The sequence below is a fragment of the Monodelphis domestica genome, chromosome 7 (genome assembly GCF_027887165.1).
Source record: "Monodelphis domestica isolate mMonDom1 chromosome 7, mMonDom1.pri, whole genome shotgun sequence".
Taxonomy (NCBI): Eukaryota; Metazoa; Chordata; class Mammalia; order Didelphimorphia; family Didelphidae; genus Monodelphis; species Monodelphis domestica.
Window position 1 is genome coordinate 169,269,850 of NC_077233.1, and position 24,574 is coordinate 169,294,423.

The window sequence follows — 24,574 nt, forward strand, 5'->3', positions numbered from 1 at the left end:
TGGTATCATTTCTAAGGCAGAAGAGCAGTGAGGGTTAGGCAGACAAGGGTAAGTGACTTGCCCAAAATCACAACGTTAGAAAGTGTCTGAGGCCACATTTGAACCCAGATCCTCCTGAATCTGGTGCTCTGTCCACTGTGCAACGTAGCTGCCCCTAGTAAAACTCTTTTCAAGTGGAATGGGCCACTCTAAGAGGAAGTCAGTGCCCCATAACTGGGGATGATGAAATGAAGACCATATTGATGGGATTAATGTTCACTGGGTCTCATCCAAAGAATTGATTCATGACTCAAACTGACTCTATTTCAAGGAAACAAGCTTTATTATAAGAGAATGGAGTAACAGAGTAGCTAGTAGAGTAAGGAATTAATATAAGTTAGGGAGAAAAGCAGGTGTGATAAGTAAAGATAGAGAGTGAGAGAGTAAAAGGTCAGAGTGGGTAGGGGTTCTCAGGAATACTTTTGGTCTTGATTAGTTGCTAAGGAAGGGGTCATTTGTTCTGGCAGTTGCTGCCCTGTGCCTCCAGGAAACTGATGTCATTTTAGCCATGGTCCAATTTGGTCTGTGTGGCTTTACCCATGGTTCACTCTGTTTGTCCACTGTGGGAGGAGCAAATCCCAATGTAAATAGGATGCCGATGATACATGAAACCCCCTGGGACAACGAGTTTTGCCCCTTTATGCCCAAACTCCAAAGGAGAGCAGTGAGTGTGGAAACTGAGCATTGTTTGAACCTCGTCCTGTGTGCCTGGGGAACTGAACCCCCTGTGTTTGCCGTCCAGAGACGCCAACCAAGGATCAAGGTTCTGTGCAAAGATTGACATGAGGGGGTTTCTCTTAATTGTGAATCTAACTGGCCCATAATATGAAATTCTAATCAACCAGTTATTGCTTCTGTGTTCTTTTGATTGTGGACAGCTACTTAGCAGGGTTTGCAGGACATTTCAGCCCACATCAGAATGATCCTCTGTTGAGGATATTCTAAAGGAGATTGATCCTTCAAGCAGGGAGGACTTTGGAGTCTTCCTCTTCTCTTAGAGGATATGTGTGGTGTGGTGTGGTGTGAAAAGGAGAAGATTTAGGAATCATGCTTGTCCTCAACAGTCTGGAGTGTCATTTGGACATTCTATGTGGCTTCAAATGCAAAATGAGTATTATTGAGTATAAAGGACTTTCTAACAATGAGAACTGTCCAACAATGAAACTATACATCTCTCTTTTTTTTTAATTAAAAAAAAACCTTACTTCCTGTCTTGGAATTAATACTAAGTTTTGGTTCCAAGGCAGAAGAGTGGTAAGGGAAAAGCAATCAGAGTTAAGTGATTTGCTCAGGGTCACAAAGCTAGGCAATGTCTAATACTAGATTTGAACCCAGGATCTACCATCTTCAAGCTTAGCGTTTTATCCACTGAACCATCTAGCTGCCCCTGAGAACCATACCTTTTTTTTTCAATTATCTCTTGCTTCCTATCTTGTAACCAATACTGTTTATTGATTCCAAGGCAGAAAAGTGGTAATGGTTAGGCAATGGGGGTCAAGTGACTTGCCCAGGGTCACAAAGCTAGGAAGTATCTGAGGTCATATTCAAACACAAGACCTCCCTTCTTGGTCTGAGTCTCCACTGAGCTACCTAACTACCTGTAATGATCTCTTAAGGTAATACACTATCTTTTACTAGAAATGTTTAAGCAGAAGCTGGATGGCCACCTATCACGAATATTATAAACAGAAGTGGGAAGTTAGATTATATGATTCTTAGATGCCTACCAACTCTTAATTCTTTGGGATAATTCAGTTTGATCAGAACATCCTATCGCTGAGAAAAAACTTGGAGGTAAGAGCCAAATAATCAAGGCTATATACCATAGGGCAATTGGCTCAATGGATAGAGAGCCAAGCCTAGAGATGGAAGGTCCTGAGTTCAAATATGACTTCAGACACTTCCTAGCTAGGCAACTTATTTAGCCCCCATTGCTTGCCTGGACCTAGCCACTCTTGGATGGAAGGCAAGTGAGAAAGAGAGACTGATAGACAGATAGGCAGACAGATACAGAATAAAGATACAAAAAGGAAAGAAGGAAAGAAGAAACAAACAAACTTACTTCCACTGGCAGGCTTTGACTGTTCCCTTACAGAGGACCCCATACTCTCCCTACCAGGTTCCTCCCCAAAAAATACCTTCCCTGGATACACTTCATTGCCTTTTATCCCCAACCACTCCGTGATGGAGGCTAGTGTCCAGAATCCCATTTCTGGAAGGTGCTTCCTATGTAGGCATTCTAGTAGTCTTCAAGGATGGGACACTGGAATCCTGGAAAGTTGGGAAGCCAGGGAGTGGAGGAAAGGCTTAAGGTTAGAAGGCTGCAGGGTCAAAGGGAAGGACTGCTCTCAAGCTACAGATGAGACATAACCAGGGCTCTACCCCAAGCCTCTGAAGTTCAAAAACTCTTGAAGTTCTTCCACAGTGTCACAGAAACAAAGAAGCACCAAGATCTGAGAATGATTAGAACAGGAGATCACCAGCTGGCACAATGGGTTTCTGCCATCTCTGCCTCCCAGTCCAGGGATGGTCTTCCCCCACCCCTCACCGAAGGACGCCCTTCATATCCTTGTCCTGATTATGGTTCATGGTACTTTCTCCAAATACAGACCTTTCTAGTCAAGGGAAGTTAGTTAGGCAGTAGGAGTAAGGTTGTCAAGGCCCTTTGCCTGGATTGGGATTATTGGTTTGTATCATTTCATTGTTATTTATTGGTATATTGTTGGTATTATTTCATAATACGTTGATTAATATTATTTCAGGTCAGGTGGCAGAAGGATGACATGGACAATAATTTCAACTTTTTCTCAGTGTCATCTGATGGGAGGATTGTATCGTGGACTCTGGTGAAGGTAATCATCCCCCACCCCCACCAAGTGTCTCCAGCTTCTTGACTTTGTTTATCTTCAACTCTAATGGGCATGGCATAGTAGCTAGGGCACCGGACTTGACCTTAGGAAGTTTGGGGTTCAAATCCCCCCTCAAATGCTTATCAGCTGGGTAATCTTGAGAAAAATCACATAACTTCTCTCTGCCTCAGTTTCCTTTTCCATAAAATGAGGGAGTTGGGCTCACTATCCTTTAAGGCAGGAGTCCCCAAACTTTTTACACAGGAAACCAGTTCATTGTCCCTCAGACCATTGGAGGGCTGGACTATAAAAACCTAACCCTAATCCTAACCTGACAGCAGTATATACAGTGTGGAATTCCCTCCCCCAGGTCGCTGCTCACCATGTTGACATCTTCCATTATGCAGCCACATAATCCTTTGCACGGCACCTCCTTCTAAGGTGCCACACAAAGGATTATGTCACTGGAAGTAGTATCGTATGTGAGTGACACCTTGCTTTGCAGTGCCGCCACATACAGTGCTCCTCTCACTGATCACCAATGAAAGAGGTGCCCCTTCTGGAAGTGTGGTGGGGGCCAGATACATGGCCTCAAGGGGCTGCATGTGGCCCATGGGCCGCAGTTTGGGGACCCCATGCTTTAAGGTCCCTTTTGGTTTTCAGTACGTGATCCTATGCACTGCATTGGACTTGGATAGAATCACCTGGAAGAAAACAAAAAGAAAGAAATACTTCTTTTCCTACATCCTGCCCCTCCTTTTCTTTTCCCTCCAGATTTTACAGGGATGAGGGTAAAAAGGAGAAAAGTTCATGGTCCTGGGTATTGGGAACAGCATGAAAGCTGAAGGACAGAAACAAGGGTTGGGGGTAACTGGCGGACGGAGTGGTAGGAAATGATGGAGATAAAGTGGATAGGCGTTTTTGTTTTGGTTGGGCCCTTGCCTGCCCATTTAGCAATCTTGGTTAAGTAGAACTCACTACAGGTTATCTTGTCCGTGCTCTAGCTTTTAGGCATCAATCCTGATTTTCTTAATTCAGGCCCTTCCAGACCTGCCTTCACAAGCATTGGGAGCCAATGGGTTAAAGATTCAGCCACTCCAATCCCTGCCAATATGTGCTCTCTCTCTTTCTCAGAAATAATTCAGGGCAACAGCTATCATTTACGCCCCTACTATGTGCAGAGGCGATCCAGATATTTAATGACCACACCTTCACAACCTAGTAAAAATATAGGATGGGTACCAAAAATCCCCACAAAATAGAACATGATAAGTGCATTTCAATAGCACAAACTGCTATTCAAGGTCTGACGAAGGAAAGGTTGTTCTAAACTGTGGGAGTGAGAAACAGGCAGAGACAGAGTGTTCATGGAGGAGGAAGCATTTGAACTGAGTTTTGAAGAATTACAAGGGAAATCCAGCACCCTTCCTGGTGCAGGGGATGGAGCAGCAAAGACAGGTAAGCATCAGAAGCCTGACCCTTAACTGAATCCTCTGGGTGGCCCCCAGAGTCAACTCAGTTCACTGCCAAGCCAGCATTCTCTGAGCCCTGCTGTGGTCCTGTCCCTGGGCTGGGTCATGCTAGGGCACATACAAGAGAAGGAACAGATACAGCTGGGGTGGGGGGAGGGAAGAAGCATCACAATCTGGTTAGGGAGATAAAACTCACACAGAACAAGATTGGGTCAGAGCTAAGGAGGAGAAAGCAGATCAACAGAAGGAGGAACTTCCTAACCATTAGAGCTGTCCAAAAACATCAAGAGCTGACTCATTAGGTAGCCATTTCCCTATCGCTGGAGCCTGGATGGCCACTTCTCCAGAAAGTCTTGCTAAGGCCCAGGTCCAACTGCATGGCCTCTGAGGTTGCTTAGATGGGAGATGCGGGATCCCGTGATGGAATCAAGGGCCCAAATGTATGTCCAGAGCACGGCAAGGTAGGTTCAGAAAGCAAAGAAGCCCTCGCAGCTTTGCTGGTCAGAGAAGACCTCCTAGAGATGGAGCTTGGGCAAGGTCCTGAAGGATGTGTAGGATTTGATAGGAGATACCCAGTCCTGAGACAGGAAACACCACCATACTGTCACCCTCCTTCTAGCCAGGGGTTTCTAAGGCCTGGGGCTGTGTCTGGTGCCTGACTTTCAGCCCTGGTTTCAAACCCTGCCATCAGACACCCCTGGCACCTAGGTCCTATCCTATCTCATCACTCCAGGGCCTACCGCCCTGTCGTCTGTATTTCCAGCCATCATCTGGGACAGAACACAGACTCCTGGAGATAAGGGGTGGGGGAGGGGGAAGGAGTATCACAGTCTAGTTGGGGAGAGAAGATTCACACAGAATAATTCAGAAACAAGATTGTGTCAGAGCTAAAGAGAAGGAGGTAGATTTCTGCTCGCTCTAAGGTTAGAGTTGAAGGAGGCCTTTGATATCATCTAGACTAGAGAGCGTTAACATTTTTTGTGTCCTGTACTATTTGAGAAGTCTGGCAAAGCCTATTGACCCCTGCTTAGAAAATGGCTTTAAATCATTGAAGGAAATGTTCCATTTCAGTGGAAGTTTAGTGAAAATGAAAATGGAAATTCCCTTCCCCATTCAGGTTCTCAAACCCCCTGAAATCTCTTCTCAGCTTAAGAATTCCACATCCAAAGCAAGGTCACACTCTTAGTGTTCCTTGCTGGGAATAACAGCAGCTACTTTTAATGCATTGTGAAGGGATTGTGACAAGAATCTTAAAAAGAGGAATTTGAACTCAATATGGCCACTTCTCCAAGATCAGGAAGACCTGGGTTTGAATCTCACCTCTGATATTAGCTATGTAACTTTGGACAAATTATTTAAACTCCCCAAGTCTCAGTATCTGTACCTGGAAAAGGGAGGCCTATAGTGCCTACCTCATGGGGTGCTTATGTCTTAAATGGCATTATGCAAAGTGAGAAAGAAAGAGTGAGCTGTTATGATTTTTGTTCAGGCACTGAGCTCAGGGTGTGTTAGTCATCTCTGAATAATAGATAAATAAGCTGAACTCTATCATGGGGTAGAAGAGGCCTTTTCAACCAGCTGCTAAGCACAGTTGCAGACCAATGGGAAAGGCAATGGGTTGAAGCGAGAGTCATGAGGAGGAACAGAGGTGCAACCTGGGCTAGAGTCAGACCCCAAGAGATGGCTGGGAAATATACGGGGAAGACCCCCACAGGTGGGACTAGGACACAACTTCTTGAAGTGCTGCAGATACTACCAGGGAGCTGGTTCTGTCCACCCCAGAAGAGACAGAATCTGAATTTCCATGGACCAGCCAGATAAGTTCAGAGCATTTCTCTGTCCTATGTCCTTATCTACTTTGGTCCTCAATTAAATTTAATTTCCTTAATTTCCTAGTAAAATCTCCTATTTAAACCTGCTGACCATTAGGGATTTGGGAAATGTTTTCATACCTTGGTCTAGTGGAGGCCTTTGTTCACAATTAGTGGCCTATTGGTGAAGGAGAAGCCCAGGTTTAGACCTAGGGCTAGAGAAAGGGAAGAATCAGAAGAAAAGGAATGGAGGAGGAAGACAAGAGAGCTCTTCTTTGTTCTGGTTATCTAGGGTACTATATATGTTCTAGACCCAAGGCTTCCACCATTCACGTCCTGATTCTCCCAGTGACATAAAAACCCAGTTTGCTCATGAGGCTCCCTTCTTAAAGTCAATGGTTCTCAAAGTGTGTTCCAGGATATGCAGGATTCCAGGAATCCCCAAGAACCTTTCATAGGGGATCTCTAAGGTCAAAACTATTTTCATGATACTAAGAAAATTTAGATTTCTAATGCAGTAAATACCAGTAGACATAATCCACATAAGCAAAAGCTCTTGGGTGGGAGTCCTCAACTATTTTTCAAAGCGTTAAGGAGTCCTGGAAATAAAAAGTTTGAGAGTCACTACTTAAGCCCATTGGAAGAGCCCAGCTATCCTTCCTTCTTTTAGAAATAAGAATCCCAGGTCTACCTCTTCCAATCCTTCTTCCCACCACCATCACAGGATATGGGAACACTACCACTGGAGCCCAGGATAAGTAATGATACCACCATCTTTTCTGCCTACAGAACGAGCTGATGCACACAGACATCATCAAGCTAAATGTGGAGGGCAGCACGACTGAGGGTACAGAGGATCTTAGCCTATACACCATCGGTATGAACCCCCAGCCTCAGGCCTATCAAGGCCGCCTGAGACAGGCCCTGGCCTACTGATCTGCTCATCTCATTCTTCCCGGTTCAGAGATGCATGGCTCCTCCTCATACCTAGGCCTTGTCCAGATAGCTAGAGGCCAAGAAGCAGCAGAGAAGTCCCAAATGTGCCCTTCTCTCCTGTATTCTTTGGCTAAGAACCTTATTTTTCACTCTATGGCAATGCTTTTTTCCTGCATTCTCTGCCATCCTATATCCCTGGGCACCTGGTCTCCTAATGGAGAAGGAAGAATTGGCAGACATAAATTATCTGTTTCCCTCAAAAGAAAAAACAAAAAACCTGAAGAACTCTAAAGTTAATAAGAACTGGAGGAGGCAGGGATCTTATCTTGGCTCAGGTAAGTCATGTCAAATAGCACTAAGTGCCTTCTATATGCTAGACACTGTGCTAAGTGCCACAAGAAAGCAGGCAGGAAGGAAAATCAGAGATTTAAGAGTTTTTTTTTTAACCCTTACCTTCTGTCTTAGAATCAATACTATGTATTGGTATTCTATCTTAGAATCAATACTGTGTATTGGCTCTAAGGCAGAAGAGGAAGAAAGGCTAGACAATGGGGGTTAAGTGACTTGCCCAGGGTCCCACAGCTAGGAAGTGTCTGAGGCTAGATTTGAACCTTGGACCTCCTGTTTCTGGGTCTGGATCTCAATCCACTGAGCCACCCAGCTGCCCCTAAGAGTTTTCTTTAGCTGGAAAAAGTGGACTTTATATGCAGTTTTGAAACTGGTTAAGAACAGACTTCTTAAAGAAACCAAAACAAAAATGTCAGCCAGGTTGAGTGAAGCCAGTGAAAATTGTCTGGTTCTAAGACCTAGCCGAGATGGTCCCTGTGACTGACTTCTTAAGTTGGCATCTCCAAAGGACCATGCAGCCAGTAGAATAAGGACCCAACAGAGGAACATGAATTTGCTGGGACAGCAGATTCCTCATAAGGAAGAATCCCCTAAAGTACAGATTCCTGGGGGGCAGATTTGTTTCAGTTTTGACTTTTGTGTCCTTGGTACCATGAACATATTATAGCACTTAATGTTCATTTAATAATTAAATGAACCATGGCTTGATTTAATGGTGGGATGAGCCAGGCCCCCAGAAAGCTAGGGCCTGGAGACTCCTCAGAGACTGCCCCTCAGTCAGGAATAGGACAGATAATCAGGAAAAGCCCCAGAAGCAATCCAGAAGCAGATGTGTGCAGAGATGGATAGTTGGCAACAAGTCAATGGCCGTCATTGGGTTTAGAATCTACCAAAAGAGAATATAGGTCACAGGTTCAATTGCAGAGAGCAGAGGCCTAGCCAGGCTTTTACAGCCCTTTACAACGCGGCCCCAACCCACCTTTGCAGCCTCATTATACGTTACTTTCTGAACAACCCCCTATTTGAACTGACCTTCTTGCTCTTTGTTGCTCACCTCAAACATTCCATCTTTCATTTCTAGACCTTTGTACTTCCCCTCATGCCCCGCATGCACTCCCTCCTCACCTCTGCTTTATAGAATCCCTCATCACTTTCAAGACTCAACTCAGGGGTCATATAGGTGACTCAGTGCGTAGAGAGCCAGGCCTGGAGTCAGGAGGTCCTGGGTTCAAATTTGGTCTGAGAGGGGTGGGTGTATCACTGTGAGGAAACCAAGACAGGGACTGGAGGGAGGAAACTGGAAGGAGCCCAAGATAGAGACCTTGCATACAGGTGTGCAAGGCAGGAACTTGGTTAAGATATGGACAAGGCAGCAGCCAGGAAAATTTAGTTCTCTGGTATTAGACCGCTGGTATCAAAATTCTTCAATTTCCCTTGACCAGCAATAGTAAGACCTTGTGTTGAGCACTTTCATGGTCATCTTTTTCTTCATTTGATCCTCCCACTAACCTTTTTGCAAAGGAAACCAATTATATTGAGATGAAGAAATTATTTTTTTAACCTGTGGACCCACCTTAAAGACCTTGATCTAAATAAAAGATTATTGTTCATCCTTTTCCAAGAGAACCCGTTACCTCACGGGGTGATGTCTTGATTTGTGTGTAAATTAGATTTAAATGAGGCAGATTGCACAGTTTTCAGCCTTACTCCCTCTCCCAGAGCACTGAAGTCCAGTGACAAGACGACAGACAGAAAGGCCCCTTGTAAGCATGTTGCCCCAACAGTACCTGGCTCCACTGAGGCCCCAGAAATGCCGCCAGAGCTGACTGTCATGTTGTTGATGGGTGGAATCACCCTGTAATTCCTTTCAATAAACATTAAGCATCTACTCTGGTAGTACAAGGTGCTGCAGACACAAATAGGAAAAATGATATGTTCCTTGCCCTCAAGAAGCTTACAGTCTAATTGGGGGTGGACATGAGACTTACATATTAATAACCATAATACAAGTTGGAAAATGATTAAGTGAGCAAGATTAGTCAAACTGGATAGACTGGATAATTCAAGGAGGGAAGAATAACTTCTATCTGGAGTTTTGAATAGAGAAAATGGCACTAAATTCGGACCCTAAAGGAAGGGAACGTTCTCAGTAGGAAGAATTTAGAGGAATCCATTCTAGGCAGGAGAGGGCAGGATAAGATCACAGAACAGCGAATAATCCAGTTTGACCAGAACATAAAATACACAAAAAGAGGCCCTAAGATGTGGCTATAAAAGGGAGCTGGAACCAGATGGCCAAGGGCTTTAAATGTCAGGCTTATGAGTTTGTATTTTATTAAGTGGCCAAATGGGGACTCCCTGCATGTTTTTTAAGCACAGCAGTGATGTAATGAGCATTAGGAAGATGACTTTAGAAGCAGGGTAGTACAGAGGTATGAAACATGGCATCTGACCATGCTTTGAACTAGCAACACTCCCCAGCAAGGCCTGAAACAGATTAAAATGGAATTGGGAAATAGTTCACAAAATAAAAATACATTAGAATATAGATAATGTTAATATGTGGTTTTCTAAGTCAATATGGGCCACATGTCACTCTTTTCTATTTGAGTTTTTATTTTAATTTAAAAAAACCCTTTCCTTTGTCTTAAAATCAGTACTAAGTATTGGTTCCAAAGCAGAAGAATAGTAAGAGCTAGGCAATTGAGGTTAAGTGACTTGCCCAGGTTCTCATAGCTAGGAGGCATCTGAAATCAGATTTGAACCCAGGACCTCCTGTCTCCAGGTCTGGCTCTCTATCCACTGAGCTACCTAGTTGCCCTTCTATTTGTGCTTAATTCCACTAGTGTGGAAGATAGGGAAGAGATGGGAAAGACAAGAGACCAGCAACCAGTTCAAAACCCATCATAATAATAGTCCAAGGGAGATTTGATGAGGAACTGAATTTAGGGGTGGCAGCAACATCAACAGAAAGGAACAGTTAGACAGGAGAGACATTTCAGAGGAACACAACAAGACTTTTTGTTGGAATTTAATGGAATCAAGAGGAACAAGGAACAAGGAAGGAATCAAAGTTAGCTGCATTTCCAAACTCATGTGACATGGGGGATTTCAACAGAAATAGGGAAGTTTAGAGAAAGGGAAAATTTGGGAGGAAAGTTGATGAGTCTAGTTTTAACCATACTGAGTTTGGGGTATCAGCATGACACTCAAGAGGAAATAGGCAATAGGAAGTTCTTGGGGTTTTTGCTTTTATTTTTTAAAAAAAGACACCTTACCTCCTGTCTTGGAATACTGTGTATTGGTTGGAAGAGTGGTAAGGGCTAGGCAATGGGGGTTAAGTCACTTGCCCAGGGTCACACAGCTGGGAAGTGTCTGAGGTCAGATTTGAACCTAAGACCTTCTGTCTCTAGGCCTGGAGCTCTATCCACTGAGCCATCCACCTGCCCCTGGTTTTTTGTTTTTAAACCCTTACCTTCTGTCTTAGAATTGATACTAAATATTGGGTTCTAAGGCAGAAGAACAGTAAGGGCTAGGGAATTGGGGTTCAGTGACTTGCCCAAGTTATACAGCTAGGAAGTGTCTGAGGCCAGCTTTAAACCCAGGACCTCTCTTCTCTGAGCCTGGCTCTCTCTCCACTTAGTCACCTAGCTTGCCTCTGGCAGTGAGAAGTTTAAAGTACTAGAGTAAAAGTACATTTGAGGCAGAGATGGTAACTCAGGTTGTGACAGTAGCTAAGATTATCAGAAGAGAAGATGTAACAGAAAGAGAGGGATGAAGACCAGAGTCTTTCAGGGATAGGAAGAAGAAGGACCAGCTAAGGAAGTCAAGGGAGCAGTCAGAGAGGAAGTCAAGAGAACAGTGTGATAGAAACCAATAGATGAGGGAATATAGGAAGGGAAAGCTTCTTCTAAATTTTCAAAACAGCATTCATTATGTGTAATTATAAAAAAAAAAACAGAAGCAGCCTAAAAGTCCAAAAACAGGGGAAATGGTTAGAGAAATTGTGGCACATGCATATAAGGGAATACTATAAGGCAACTAAGGTAGATAAGTATAAGAAATACAAAGAGATACAGAAAGACATTTATAAAATAATGCAAAGAAAAAAAACAGAAAAATAGAGCACACAATAACAAAAAGCATACAAATATGATCCATTAAAGCTCAGGACCTGAGGTTACTGACGACTTATTAGGGAGGTACAAGTTAGCCCTTGAATGGATCATAAAGGAAACAGTGCGGTTGGATGATGAGGTCATGATTCAGGGTAACCAGAGAAATCAGTTCACTGAGTTGAGGAGGCAGAGGAGCTCAACTCTCAATGGATAAACAAAAGAAGCATGATGCTGGAGAAACGGAAGCCTGTTTCTCCACAGAAAGTCACATCACACAGATCACAGCCACCTCAATAAAAGGAGCCAGGACTGGGGTAGAGGGTGAGACTGGCTGGGGCTGATTGAGCATGAGTACCAGTTGTTTATATTGATTTGAGAGTTAGACTATAAAGAAACCTGAGTGCCACAGAATGGATGCTTTTGAATTGTGGCTCTGGAGAAGACTTTTGCGTCTCCTGGACAGCAAGCAGATCAAATCAGTCAATACTTAAATTAATTAATTCAGAGGTCAGATACTGAAGCTTTAATACTTTGACCACATAATAAGAAGGTAGGACTCACTGGAAAAGAACCTGATGTTGGAAAAAACTGAAGGCAAAAGGAAAAGAAGATGGCAGAGGATGAGATGGATAGAGAGTGTCATGGAAGCAACAAACATAACTTGGACAGACTTCTAGAGACAGTGGAGGATAGAGGGACCTGGAGTACTATGGCCCATGGGGTCTAGAAAAGCTGGACATGAATGAATGACTGAACAACAAGAGAATGGTGATCTGAAAGAGAAGAAATTGAATCTAAGAGAGTGATAGGAATTAGGTCATGGAAGAGTTAGCAGGGAAGGCTATCAAAGTTATAAGTGGAGCATTTGGATTGGTGAGGTGGAGGTGATATTAGAGGGAAGGAAAAGAGGGTGAGAAAAGACAGAGGTTTTGATTATGAAGCAATGGAGTTGTGGGAACTTAAATAATATAGCCTTCATCTCAAAAGGGAGGGTTAAGCTTAGCATAAAGTTTAGGGTTTTAGTAGGAAAAAGAGTGAATAGCCACTATGAGGAATTTGTAGAAAATTTGGAGAATTTGTGGAAGTGAATAAAAAAGATTGCCATTCAGCAGTGAGAACCCCCTGGAGATCAGATAATATGAATTTGGAATAATTCCAATAAGCAGAGACTTTTTCCTGCTCAGGAAAAGGTATAAAAAGAATATTGGGATAAATAATATATAGGATTGGAAATCAGCAGAGCAGGAGTAGGAAAAGGGGCAAGGGAGCAAGGACAAGGGTAGAATCAACTATGCTATTGAAACGGATGTCCATAGAGATTAACTATGAAAAATGGGAAGTAAATCCAGAACACAGAAATCATGAAGTGTAGAGCAAGGACCCTGGGCAAGCTACTTAACCTCCATTGCCTAGCCCTCACTGCCTTGGAACCAATATGTAGCATTGATTCTAAGATGAAAGGTAAGGGTTTAAAAAAAAAGCGAAAAACAGGAATAAGGATAAACAAGAGTTTGATGGAGAGAAGCATTTTTGAGAAGAGAATCTAAGAACAACCTTGTGAAGCAAACAGCCATAAAAGAAAGACCAACCAGGATTGTGGAGGGTATTGAGAGCTGCGATAAGCTCAGGGGAAACTTTGATATCAGTTAGTGTGAATAGGAGAAAGATGTAGAATGTATTGACAGCGGAATAGGTATTCCAGAAGGCATAATGGAAAAGATTGAAAGAGAGAAATAGGCATTGGGAAAGTGTAGGACAAAGGCAGAATAGATATTAAGGAAGTACTATCGGGGGAAATACAGGTATACTTCATTTTGTGATGCTTACTGTATTGCATTTCATAGATAAGGCTTTTTTTTACAAATTGAAGGTTTGTGGCAACCCTATATCAAGCAAGTCTACTGTCGCCATTTTTCTAATAGCATGTGCTCATGCTATGACTGGCACATTTTGGTGATTCTCAAATTATTTCAAATTTTTCATTATTATATGTTAGGATGATCTATGATGTGTGATCTTTGATGTTACTATTATAATTGTTTTAGGGCCCCACAAATTACATCCACATATGATGATTAATTTAATCTATAAATGTTGTATGTGTTCTGACTACTCCACCAACAGACTATTTCCTCTCTCCCTCTCTGTCTGTCTGTCTGTCTGTCTCTGTCTTTGTCTCTGTCTCTGTCTGTCTGTCTCTGTCTCTGTCTCTGTCTTTCTCTTTTCCTTCCCCACCTCACTTGGGCCTCTTGTTCCCCTGAGACACAACAATATTGAAATTAGGCCAATTAAGAACACTACAATGACCTACAAGTGTACAAGTGAAAGTAAGAGTCAATAAGGCAGACTTCATTGTTGTCTTATTTTAAGAAGTTGCCACAGGCACCCCGGCCTTCTGCAGCCATCATCCTGATCAGTCAGCAGCCATTAACACAGAAGCAAAAAGATCATGTCTCAGTGAAGGTTCAGATGATGGTAGCACTTTTTAGCAATAAAGAATTTTAAATTAAGGTATGTCCTTTTTTAGGCATAATACTATATCGCACACTTAACAGACTACAGTAGACTGTAAACATAACTTTAATATGCACTGAGAAACCAAAACATTCATGTGCCTCACTTAATTGCAATATTTACTTTATTGCAGTGGTCTGGAACACAACACACGATATCTCGGAGGTATGCTTGTAGTTTGTACCCAGAAAAGTAGTGGTTTCATATGACATAAATTAGAAGAACAGGTTACACTAGATGGATGCCTTAGCCATAGGGAGAGGACCCACAAGGCAAAAGTTAACAGAGCAAACAAGGCCCAGACTTCTCTAAGGTTTCAGTCCCAGTTCTGCACAGGGTTCTGCATCCATGGTTTTGCACCAGGCATGTACTGTACTAGTCCCCAACCTTTCTGAATTGCCTCCTTTAGGTGGTGGTATTAGTAGTTTCAACTGGGATAAGACCAGTGATGTTGGGGTGGGAGAGGTGGAAAGGCGAGAAACACACAGCTCATCCCAGACTTAACTGCATGGTGTCTCCAAGGTAGAATCTCCTCTTACGAGTCAAAAGGCGTTTGCAGAAACTCTGGGAGATGGAGGTTGGGTCCTAGGGCCTGACTCCTCTCTGTGAGTTGTGTCTGATGAATTGTGATAGTTGATAAAACCTCAAATAAGTCTTGGGAATCCAAATGGAGGCTAGACTAAGACATTCTCAAAGCTGAGGAGGACAGAAATCCATGGGTCTGGTTTCTCCCCAGTATAAATGTCAGGGGTGTGGATTTTTCCTGGAGCTCTCATCTTCTCCAGGACTGAAGATTGAGTGTTCATGAACACAAATGGCTCAGTGTCCTACCTCATCGCTGTCAGCAGGGTTCTGAGAATCCCTGAGTTCCTCTCTTCAAAAGAAGTGAAGGGACTAGTCTAAGGTCACTAAGCTCCAGGAATAATGCTATGATCCCAACCTTCTAACCTCCAGCTCCAGATTCTTGCTAAGAAGCCTAGGCCATTCTGTACTGGCCATAACTATGGCTTGGCTCTTGGAATGTCTTCTGAAATCTTTGTTATTAAGATATAAACTCTACAGTCCCAGGCACTTGAGGATTTGTCTCTCTGCCGATAAAAGCCCCATAAAAGGCAAAGATTGTAACAGAGTTCGTAGAAATCCTTGAATCAGAATTGTCTAGCCTTATTTTGGGATTTTGAAATAACCTTCCTTAGTACAGCCTCATGGCATTAAAGGGCTTCACAGGATTACTGTCTGTGAGTTAAAGTCAGGCTGTTGAGAGGAAAATTCCTTTTGCTTGTTAAGAGGTAAAATTACCTCTTCCCTACTTCAAATTCTGAGGAGCTCTGACCACTAGCTCTCCCTCTGCCCAGGTGGTTCTCCAGTCCAGGGGCTCGAGCTTGCTCTACACTAAATCTAACTCATAGGCTGTCTATGATTTCTCCATCCTTGTAGCGAACTCCTGAGGGCCAGGTTGTTTTTAAACTCTTCCATCTTAGAGTCAATACTGTGTATTGGTTCCAAGGCAGAAGGGCAGTAAGGGCTAGGCAATGAGGGTCAAGTGACTTGCCCAGGGTCACACAGCTAGGAAGTGAACCCAGGGTGTCCCATCTCTAGGCCTGACTAGCCATCCAGTTGCCCTAGGGTCAGGCCTTTGATCTCATCTTCAGGTCTGAATAAGAGAGATGGTCATAGCTACACATTGTCCACCCCTATACAAACAATTGTTTCCCTAGCAGTGGCCAGGAGCTGTCCATAGCTGAAGCTCATTCAGAAGAACAGGCCAGGTTCAGCCCTAGTCAACAGAGTTCAAAAGGACAACACTAGCGTCACACTAAGCAAATTGGAATTGGATACAGATCTCTTTATATAAGCTCAAACCTGTCTGGGTCTCTGGTTTCCAGAGCTCCTGCCAAAGTCTTGTTTTTGACCCCCAGATCCTGACACCATCCCATTGTTACATGTGCCTTCAGAGGGTGGGCATTCCTGCCTGCCTGGCTCTCACTCCTGCTTGCTTGTTAGTTGCTCAGATAATGAGCCTTCTGGCCTGAATGACCCACCTTTGGTTTCCAGTCTTTCTCTAACCGGGCCTATAGCTCCATCCAGACCAGGTCAGGCTGCTGGGCATCATAGCACAGCTATCTTGGAAGTACAGGGCTTCAGATTAAAATCCACCCTAGGGAAAGGGAACACATATATTGGCTGAGCTTCCTCCCTAGGTGGGGGGGGGGGGGGGGTACAGAGAGACAGAAAAAGAAAGGAAGCAAGCAAGGAAAGGAGGACAAAACTGGGAGTTATGAAACAGAACAATATAAGACAGCATGTGATCAAGGGTGGTCACATTAAGTGTATGATGTAATTGTCCATGCAAAGAAGTTTTCTCAAAGGAATGATGCAGGTATCAAAAGTATAATTTAAATGAGCAGATTACATTGACTTAGATAATGCTATGTTGAAAATGATATTGCATGTGCAACTGGGCAGAAAGAACTCTGTTCCTTCTCCTTTTCCCCATTATATGAAGTTGCTAGCAAGAAATATAATGACTACTACTATAGACTATCTTGAAAATGGGGATTTCAGAAAGTAAATCTTTTCCCTATGGGGTAGGAGCTTGGGATCATGACAAGGACAATGAGGAGACTCGATGCAATACCATACAAGAATTGGGAAAGGCAATGTGCCACAGAGGTTAGGATGATGGACCAGGAGCCAGGGATATCTGCGTTGGTTTTTTTTTTAGATTGGATATGAATGTCATTTATTAGGAATAATAAAAGGTCTGGTTCACTGGGTTGCATGAAGTGGAGTAATAGATAATGAGAGTGAAAACATTACTTGGGAATAAATTGTAAATAGATTCAAATGTCCAAAGAGGAATATATATTTGATCATAGAAACAACTTGATTGATTGAAATTTAAACATTTTAGGATGAAATTTACCCATCTGTGGTTCATTTGTCCCCAACCAGTTCGATAACTGGTAACATTTGACAGTAACTTAGATCTAGTTATTCAGTGACTCACTCCGCAAATAGAATCAGGAAAGGATTTTGAGAAAGAAAGAAAGAGAAAGAAAGAGAGAGAGAAAGAAAGAAAGAAAGAAAGAAAGAAAGAAAGAAAGAAAGAAAGAAAGAAAGAAAGAAAGAAAGAAAGAAAGAAAGAAAGAAAGAAAGAAAGAAAGAAAGAAAGAAAGAAAGAAAGAAAGAAAGAAAGAAAGAAAGAAAACAACTATTAAGTTGAGGGGAAATTTAAAAAACTAAAGCAACAGAAACAACATCAATGTATATTCATGAATGACTAAAATTTCATTCCTTTTGCTTAAAAACTAACTTGGGATTCAAGGGCATTCAAGTGAATGATTAATAATTCAATTCAGTCCAATTCAATTTAACAAATATTGATTGAGAACTTACTATATGACAAGCAAATTGATAGAGACAGAGATACAAAAATGAAATGGTCCTTGACTTCAAGGCGTTTACATTCTACTAACATGAACTCGAATTTTATCCCCCAAATATACCTAAAATGGGAAGTTGGTCAGTTGACCTCTACTCAATTGATTAGTCCTGGAGACAGACAAAACATTCACCTTGTTTAAACTTGAAAGTGGCCTGTTTGCATCTTTTAAAGGGAGAGTTCCTTTTAGACTTTGGACTTTTTAATCCAAACAAAAGGAGATCTTTTATAAGGTAAAAGATTCTTCAAATCATTTGAACATCTGAGTTTAAATCCTGATCCCAACACTTACTAGCTTTGGGTCTATGGGCAAGTCACTTAGCCACTCTGATCCTCAATTTTCTCAGCTGTGTAATGGAGATAGTACCCCTAACACCAGGATACTTGTAGGATATAATGCTCACATGAGGGAATGGAAAAAAAATAAGGCACTTTCAAGTGAAAAGAAAGAAGATTTAGGGGGAACATGATAGTATCTTAAATTATTTGAAGAACTCTCATGTCAAAGAAGAATTGGGCTTATTTTGCTTGACTCCAGAGAGCAGAATCAGGAACTGTTGGTGGAGGTTGAAGAGGGGCAAGTTTTAATTGCAAGTAGAGGTGTTCCATAGAATGTCTTCAAGAAAAGGCTGCAAGACCATTTTACAGAGATGTGATAGGATAGATTCCTGTTCAGTCCTGGATTGAGTTAAATGGACTTTGAGATCCCTTCTAACACCAAACCTCTAAAATTCATATCTCTCTTCTCCTCTCCTCCCCATCTGTCTCTCCTTGGGATTCCCATATTCTCTGGGCCCCAGGAATCTCTAGGCTTTGGAATTGGTCTCACCAATGCTACCACATCCAATTTAATTCCACAGTTATTAAGTACTGTATATGTGTGTATATATATATATATATATATATATATGTATATATCATGTGAGGCAATACAGCATGGGCCTGTGATGGTGAATCTATGGAACGTGTGCCAAAGATGGCACACAGAGACCTCTCTGTGGGAACACATGCCATCACACACCAGAGTTAGTTTCTAGAAAGGCACAGGGACTCTGGTGGAGCTGTTCCATTTCCCCTCTCCATTTGTGCCTCCCATCAGCTGTCCCTATGCCCAGCAGCCTAATGGAAACTCTCACTCTCTCCTTCCCCTGAGAGGATCTCCCAGGCTACTCCCATCCCTTTCTCCCTCCCCTGTCTGGGGTCAGGGGGTGGGGCACAGCATGCAGTCTGGGGGAGGGGAGGGACATGGCACAGAGTATCTGAAAGGTTCACCATCACTGGCATAGTCCAAAGCTAAGAAGATCTTGTTTAAGTCTTGCCTCTGTGTGACCCTAAGCAAGTCACTTAAATTCTTAGCACTCTAGGTAGCAAGTTATAGAGAAGCTATTGCCCTACAGTGATAGAAGTTGCCTCAGTGGGAGTCCCTTATACCAATATAATCATAGGTCCAATCCCTATCCTCTATACACACACTATTTTAATAGATGCTGATCATACAAAGACAGTTCCTTCCCTCCAGGAGTTTATAATCTATTGGGAGACTATGATGCATATATAAATAAATATAATACAATGTAATTTGAAGTGGGAGGAAGAGCCAGCAATTGGGAGAATCAGGGAAAGCTTCATAGAGGAGATAGTAACTGACCTGAACCTGGAAGGAAGACAGAAATTCTGAGAGATTGAGGTGAGGAGACAGTGCCTTCCAGCCATAGGAGCTGATTTGTGCAACTGCCTAGATATAAAAGATGGAGTTCATGAACAGCTAGTCATTAGGCTTAACTGGAACATGCAGTCCATGAAGGGGAGTTGCATAAAACAGGATTTGGGAAGGTAATTGGGAGGCAGATGGTGGCAATTCTTAAGTGCCAGGCTGAAGAGTTTCTGTTTTATCCTAGAGCCAATGAGGAGCCACGGAAGGTCTTTAAGCAGAGGAGTGACATGGTCAAGACTGTGCCTCAGGAAAATTATTTTGGCAGTTGCATGGAAGATAGATTGGAAAGAGTGGTGACTGGAATCAGGGAGATCAATTAGAAGTCTATTATGGTAGTCCAGGCAAGAGGCGATAAGGGTGATAGCTGTGAGAGTGAGGAGAAGGTAACAGATGTGAATGATGTTGTGGAGGAAGAAACTACAAGATTTGCCAAATTGGATTGGATTGGATTGGATTGATTATTGAGTGAAGGAGAAGGAAGAGTCAAGTTTGACTTTAAGATTATGATACTGAAATTGGAAGAATGGTGATGCCTTCAACAGAAATAGGTAAATTTGGAGTGGAAATTTTAGGAGCAAAGATACTGAGTTCCATTTTGGACATATTGAGTTTGAGATGCCAACAGGACATCTAACAGGAAATATCCAGTAGGCAGCTGATGATCTGAGCTAAGGGCTCAAGAGAATGATTAGAATTTGGGGTATATCCACTACTGGGTCTGAATCCCAAGGAGATACTAAAAAGGGAGAAAGGACCTACTTATACAAAAATATTTATAGCAGCTCTTTTTGTAGTGGCAAAGAACTGGAATTTGAGGGGATGTCCATCAATTGCTAAATGACTGAACAAATCATGGTACATATTGGGGATGGAATACTACTGTCCTGTAAGAAATGATAAGCAGGGTGATTTCAGAAAAAGCCAGAAAGATCAAAACGAACTAATGCAGAGTGAAATAAACAAAACTGGGAGAATATTGTAGACACTAACAGCACTATTGGATGATGGTCAGCTGTGAAAACTTAGCTACTCTTAGCAATGCAATTACCTGGGACTGTTGGAATCATCTTTCACATCAGTGTACTTGTAGTTTTATTTTGGAGTTTTGGTTGCAACAGTGACCAATATGGAAATGTGATTTGCATGATAATAAAAATAAAATCAAAGTTCAAAAAAAAAAGTAGAGAGAAAAAATGTAGGGCATATGAGAAATTCCAGGAGAACTATTAACCTCTGGTGTGAGTGAGGGCTTGCTGAGCCCTTTCCAGGGCTGTTCATTCACCTTTAGTGTCCATCTGCCATCCAGTTCTTACCTGTGGCTCCAAAAAGCTGTAGCTTGCTTAGCAGTCTCACTTAGGTAAGATTGTCTCAGAAGACTGGCTACAACAGGTCGAGAGTAACTAACAGGCCTCAAATGGGTCAGTGAGTTAAGAGGGCATCTACTCCAAGCATGTGAAGACTCTCCCAAGCAGAACCAGTGGATGAGAACAGTTTGTTCCAGTGGCCAGGAAGGCAGTCAAAGCAGACACTCCATAGCACTTAGAGTTTGGTCAGACATCAAAGAATCCAAGGTTCCTGTTTCCCAAGCCATTGCCAGCCCTAGCTTTTGTCCTGCCACTGGACTTTGATGACTCAGGAAAAGAGAATAAGACTCACAACTCTGGGCAACTCCAATTCATGCACAAGTCAAGACATCACCCTGTCATATTGTTGATCCTCTTCCAAAAACAATGGACCAATGACAACAGAATTTGATATCTAGATTTGGGGGTCTCCTCCCTAGAGTTAATACTCAAGCCCATGGGAGCAGATGAGATCACTGCAGAGAAAAAGGGACTGGAATAGAGTCCCATAGGGGACAGGAGATGGACAAAAGAAACCCAACTGTCAGATGGATGGTGAAATGAGAGAGCAGTGTGTGACAGAAGCCCAGGGAACAGAGGGTGTGAATAGTGAGAGAGTGGATCGTGGCAGAAGTTGAGGAGAGTTCGGGAAACATAAGGAGAAGTAGTAGGTCATCAAATTTAGCAACTTAAATAACATTTCAATTTAAATGCCATTTCAGCCAAGGAGTATGGCTGGAAGCCAAATTATGAAGATTAGAAAAGTGAGTGTGAATGTTTTTTCTAGGAGTTTGTCAATGAAAAGGAGTAGATGTTGGCTGATGATGTGAGGGGATGGCAGGTTCTAGTCGAGGTTTTTTAAAGAATGGAGTAGACCTGAGCATATGTATAGAAAGCAGGCAATAAACCAGAAGATAAGGAGAGATTGAAAAATGAATGTGTGATGGGGCAGCTAGGTGGTCAGTGGATAGAGCCAGATCTAGAAATGAGATGTCCTGGGTTCAAATCTGGCCTTAAATACTGTCTATGTATGTTACCCTGTCACATAATCCTCCATTGTTTAGCCCATTCTTCTACCTTGGAACTAATACCTAATATTGATTCTAAGATGGAAATTAAGGATTTTGTTTTTGTTTTTTAGAAAATGAATGAAATCTTCCTGCTTAATTTTTTTTTTAAATCTTACCTTCTGTCTTGGAATCAATACTGTGTATTGGTTCCAAGGCAGAAGAGTGGTCAGGGCTAGGGAACAGGGGTCAAGTGACTTGCCCAGAGTCACACAGCTGGAAAGTGTCTGAGGCCAGAATTGAACCTAGGATCTCTGGTCTCTGGGCCTGATTCTCAATCCACTGAGTCACCCAGCTGCCCCCTTCCTGCTTAATTATAAAAGAAATAGAAGGAGAAGCAGAGACTGGGCTCTTCTAGGACTTGTTCATGTGGTCAACCTTCTGAAGACCACCCCCCTACCTCCATGTCTGTCTTGTGTCTGGCTGTAGACAGGCAGTTACCACTACTACAACGAATCCAGCAGACACTAAATCCTTGTCTGAGATTTGAGAAGAAGTTTTGATCCTTTTCCAGGACAAGAGAATTTTGTGCTGCAGGATAAGCTGAGGCAAGGTAGAAACCGATCCTGTTTAAATGCCTTATAAGCAAAAGAAGACATTCCACAAGCATACATACCCCTGGGCAAATAGACATTCCCCCCCAGGCAATAAAGCATATTAGACAGATACCATAATCTCCATTTCCTCCCCCATCCCAGACCTTGTCTTACACAAGCCCATTCACTTGTCCAGGTAGGAACAGCCTCCAACAGGCTACTCCCATTCCACTGGACAGTTCTGTTACAAGTGGGGCTGCCCCCAGCAACATATAGCAGAGAGGGCTAGGGCTCTGTCCTCTGCATGTGTTACACACACACACACACACACACACACACACACACACACACACACACACACACACATTATTAGCTTGCCTTGTTTCTTTTTTATTTTCTTATCCCCATTTTTATAGATGAGGAAACAGAAGTAGATGGAGGCCCAAGGTTACATCTAGTAAGTAGCTAAGGCTGGATTTGATCTCATTTCTTTCTGACTTCAGGTCTAGTAGTCTATCTACTGCACCACTTAATGCATAGATATAGATCTCACAAATGTTAGCTAGGTGGCGCTGTGGATAGAGCACTAGGTTTCAGATCAGAAAGACTTCATGAGTTCAAATCTGGTGTCAGCCACTTTCTAGCTGTGTGACCTTGGGCAAGTCATTTAACCCTGTTTGCCTCAGTTTCTCATTTGTAAAATTAGCTGGAGAAAAAAATGGCAAACCACTCCAGTATCTCTGCCAAGAAAACCCCAAAGGGCTCATGAAAAGTTGGACACAATTGAAACAACTCTACAATAATAAAGACATATACACATACACATATGTATGTATGTGTATATATATTATTTCTTAAAGGAAAATAAATAAGATGAAATGGGACAAGTTTCTAGAAGAGATCATCTAGAAGAGAAGGGCATAAGTAGGCGAGAGATGGGCAAGGAGAAAGGCCACCTCTTCCTCAGAGACAGGAGAGTAAAAAGGTAATGAATTTTGTGGTATAGACTAAGTGAAATGAGAAAGCTCGCAATGAATGGTCTTGATTTTTTCAGTAAAGTCCGATAGGAAGAAATTTGTTGGAGAGGTGAAGTCGGCAGAAGAGCCACTGGGAGAGAGAGAACGACCCACTTAGGGGAGTGGAATGGAGAGACAGTCATGGAAAAATAAAAGGAGCCCTTAGCCACAGCCCGGTCCCAGTTGAGATTGGAGAACATGAATTCCTATGGATGTGTTTAGCATGACAATGTGTGTCTTTCTCCAGGAAGCATTCACCCATGTTAGGAAATAGCCCAAGCCAGAGTCCAGAGAGAGCTGATGAACCTTAAGACAGGCAGAGGGTGGGAGCCCTCCGAGAAGAAAGGAATGGCCTAGTTGTACATATGATTCCTTTCATTTGGACTGTTGCCTCACCATGTGTGCTAGGTGTTGAGAGAAAGAAGAGATCATGGTGTTCAGGGATGACTTCCTGGAGGAGGTGAGACTTAAGCTGAGTCATAAAGACCGGGAAACATTTGAGGAGGGAGGGGGAATCAATCATGGTGCATTTATTAAGTACCTATTATGTTCTAGGCACTAAGGAACCAAAGACAAAAGTGAAAGCCACTACTCCGTTCTAGCAGGGAAAAGAGCCTGTGCACATATAAGTCAATGTAAAGTAAAAAAAAGAAAAGAAGAGAAAAGAAAAGGAGGGAATGATAGCAGTAAAGACCAGTATCACAGAAGGAGCACCAAACTGGAAGTGAGGAAATCTAGGTTCTAGTTCAGCCTGGTCCTGCCATTAACCAGCTCCTCCAGCACTGGCCAGTAATGCCACCTTGAGTGAACCCCTACAAGCCTCGGTTGCCTCGCCTTCACGATCTCAAGGGTCTCTGGCAGTCCTGAGAGTCTACATACTCAGTCACCGAGGCAAGAAGGGGCAGAGCATGGTGGGGGAGATTTTGTGTGAGTTGGGAAAGGAATGAAGTAAAGATTGGCCAGAGCGTAGACAGCCTAGAAAGTCGGACTGAAAGGAGATAGCTAGATGGCTCGGTGGATTGAAAGCCAGACCTAGAGACAGAAAGGAGCTCCAGGATTCATTTTTGGCCTCAGACGACAAGCCTAATTGCTTAGCCCTTACCACTCCTGCCTTAGAATACTTAGTACTGATAGGAGTGTAAAAGCAAAGAATAAAAGGAAGGAAGTTGGGCGGGAAAGGGGCTGTGCCCCACTCTGCAGAGGCTGCATCTCTTGGTTGAGATAGGACACAGCACCTCGTCCCTCGTCCCCCATCCTCTGCACTCATCCCTTCATGCTTCACCGGCCACCGGTGTCGGGGGTGACGGCAGAGCTCTTGGTCCCTCTGATGCGAGCCCAGAGTGATCTGTCTCTCATTTCCCTTCTA

At 42.9% G+C, this 24,574-nt stretch overlaps 1 protein-coding gene and 1 long non-coding RNA gene across 3 annotated transcripts in view; both read left to right on the forward strand.

Annotated features, from left to right (window-relative positions):
• The window catches only part of DNAI1 (dynein axonemal intermediate chain 1), a 314,390-nt gene that overhangs the window by 259,241 nt on the left and 30,575 nt on the right, over positions 1 to 24,574 (forward strand). For both annotated transcript variants that reach the window (XM_001378802.5, XM_056805993.1), the window contains 2 exons: positions 2,802 to 2,891; positions 6,961 to 7,048. In XM_001378802.5, the coding sequence (XP_001378839.3) occupies positions 2,802 to 2,891; positions 6,961 to 7,048 (178 nt within the window). The remainder of the gene's footprint in view (positions 1 to 2,801; positions 2,892 to 6,960; positions 7,049 to 24,574) is intronic.
• LOC130455548 (uncharacterized) lies at positions 7,055 to 24,569 on the forward strand. Its single transcript, XR_008913599.1, has 3 exons — positions 7,055 to 16,180; positions 23,053 to 23,668; positions 23,764 to 24,569. It is a non-coding gene; the product is annotated as an uncharacterized LOC130455548 (long non-coding RNA).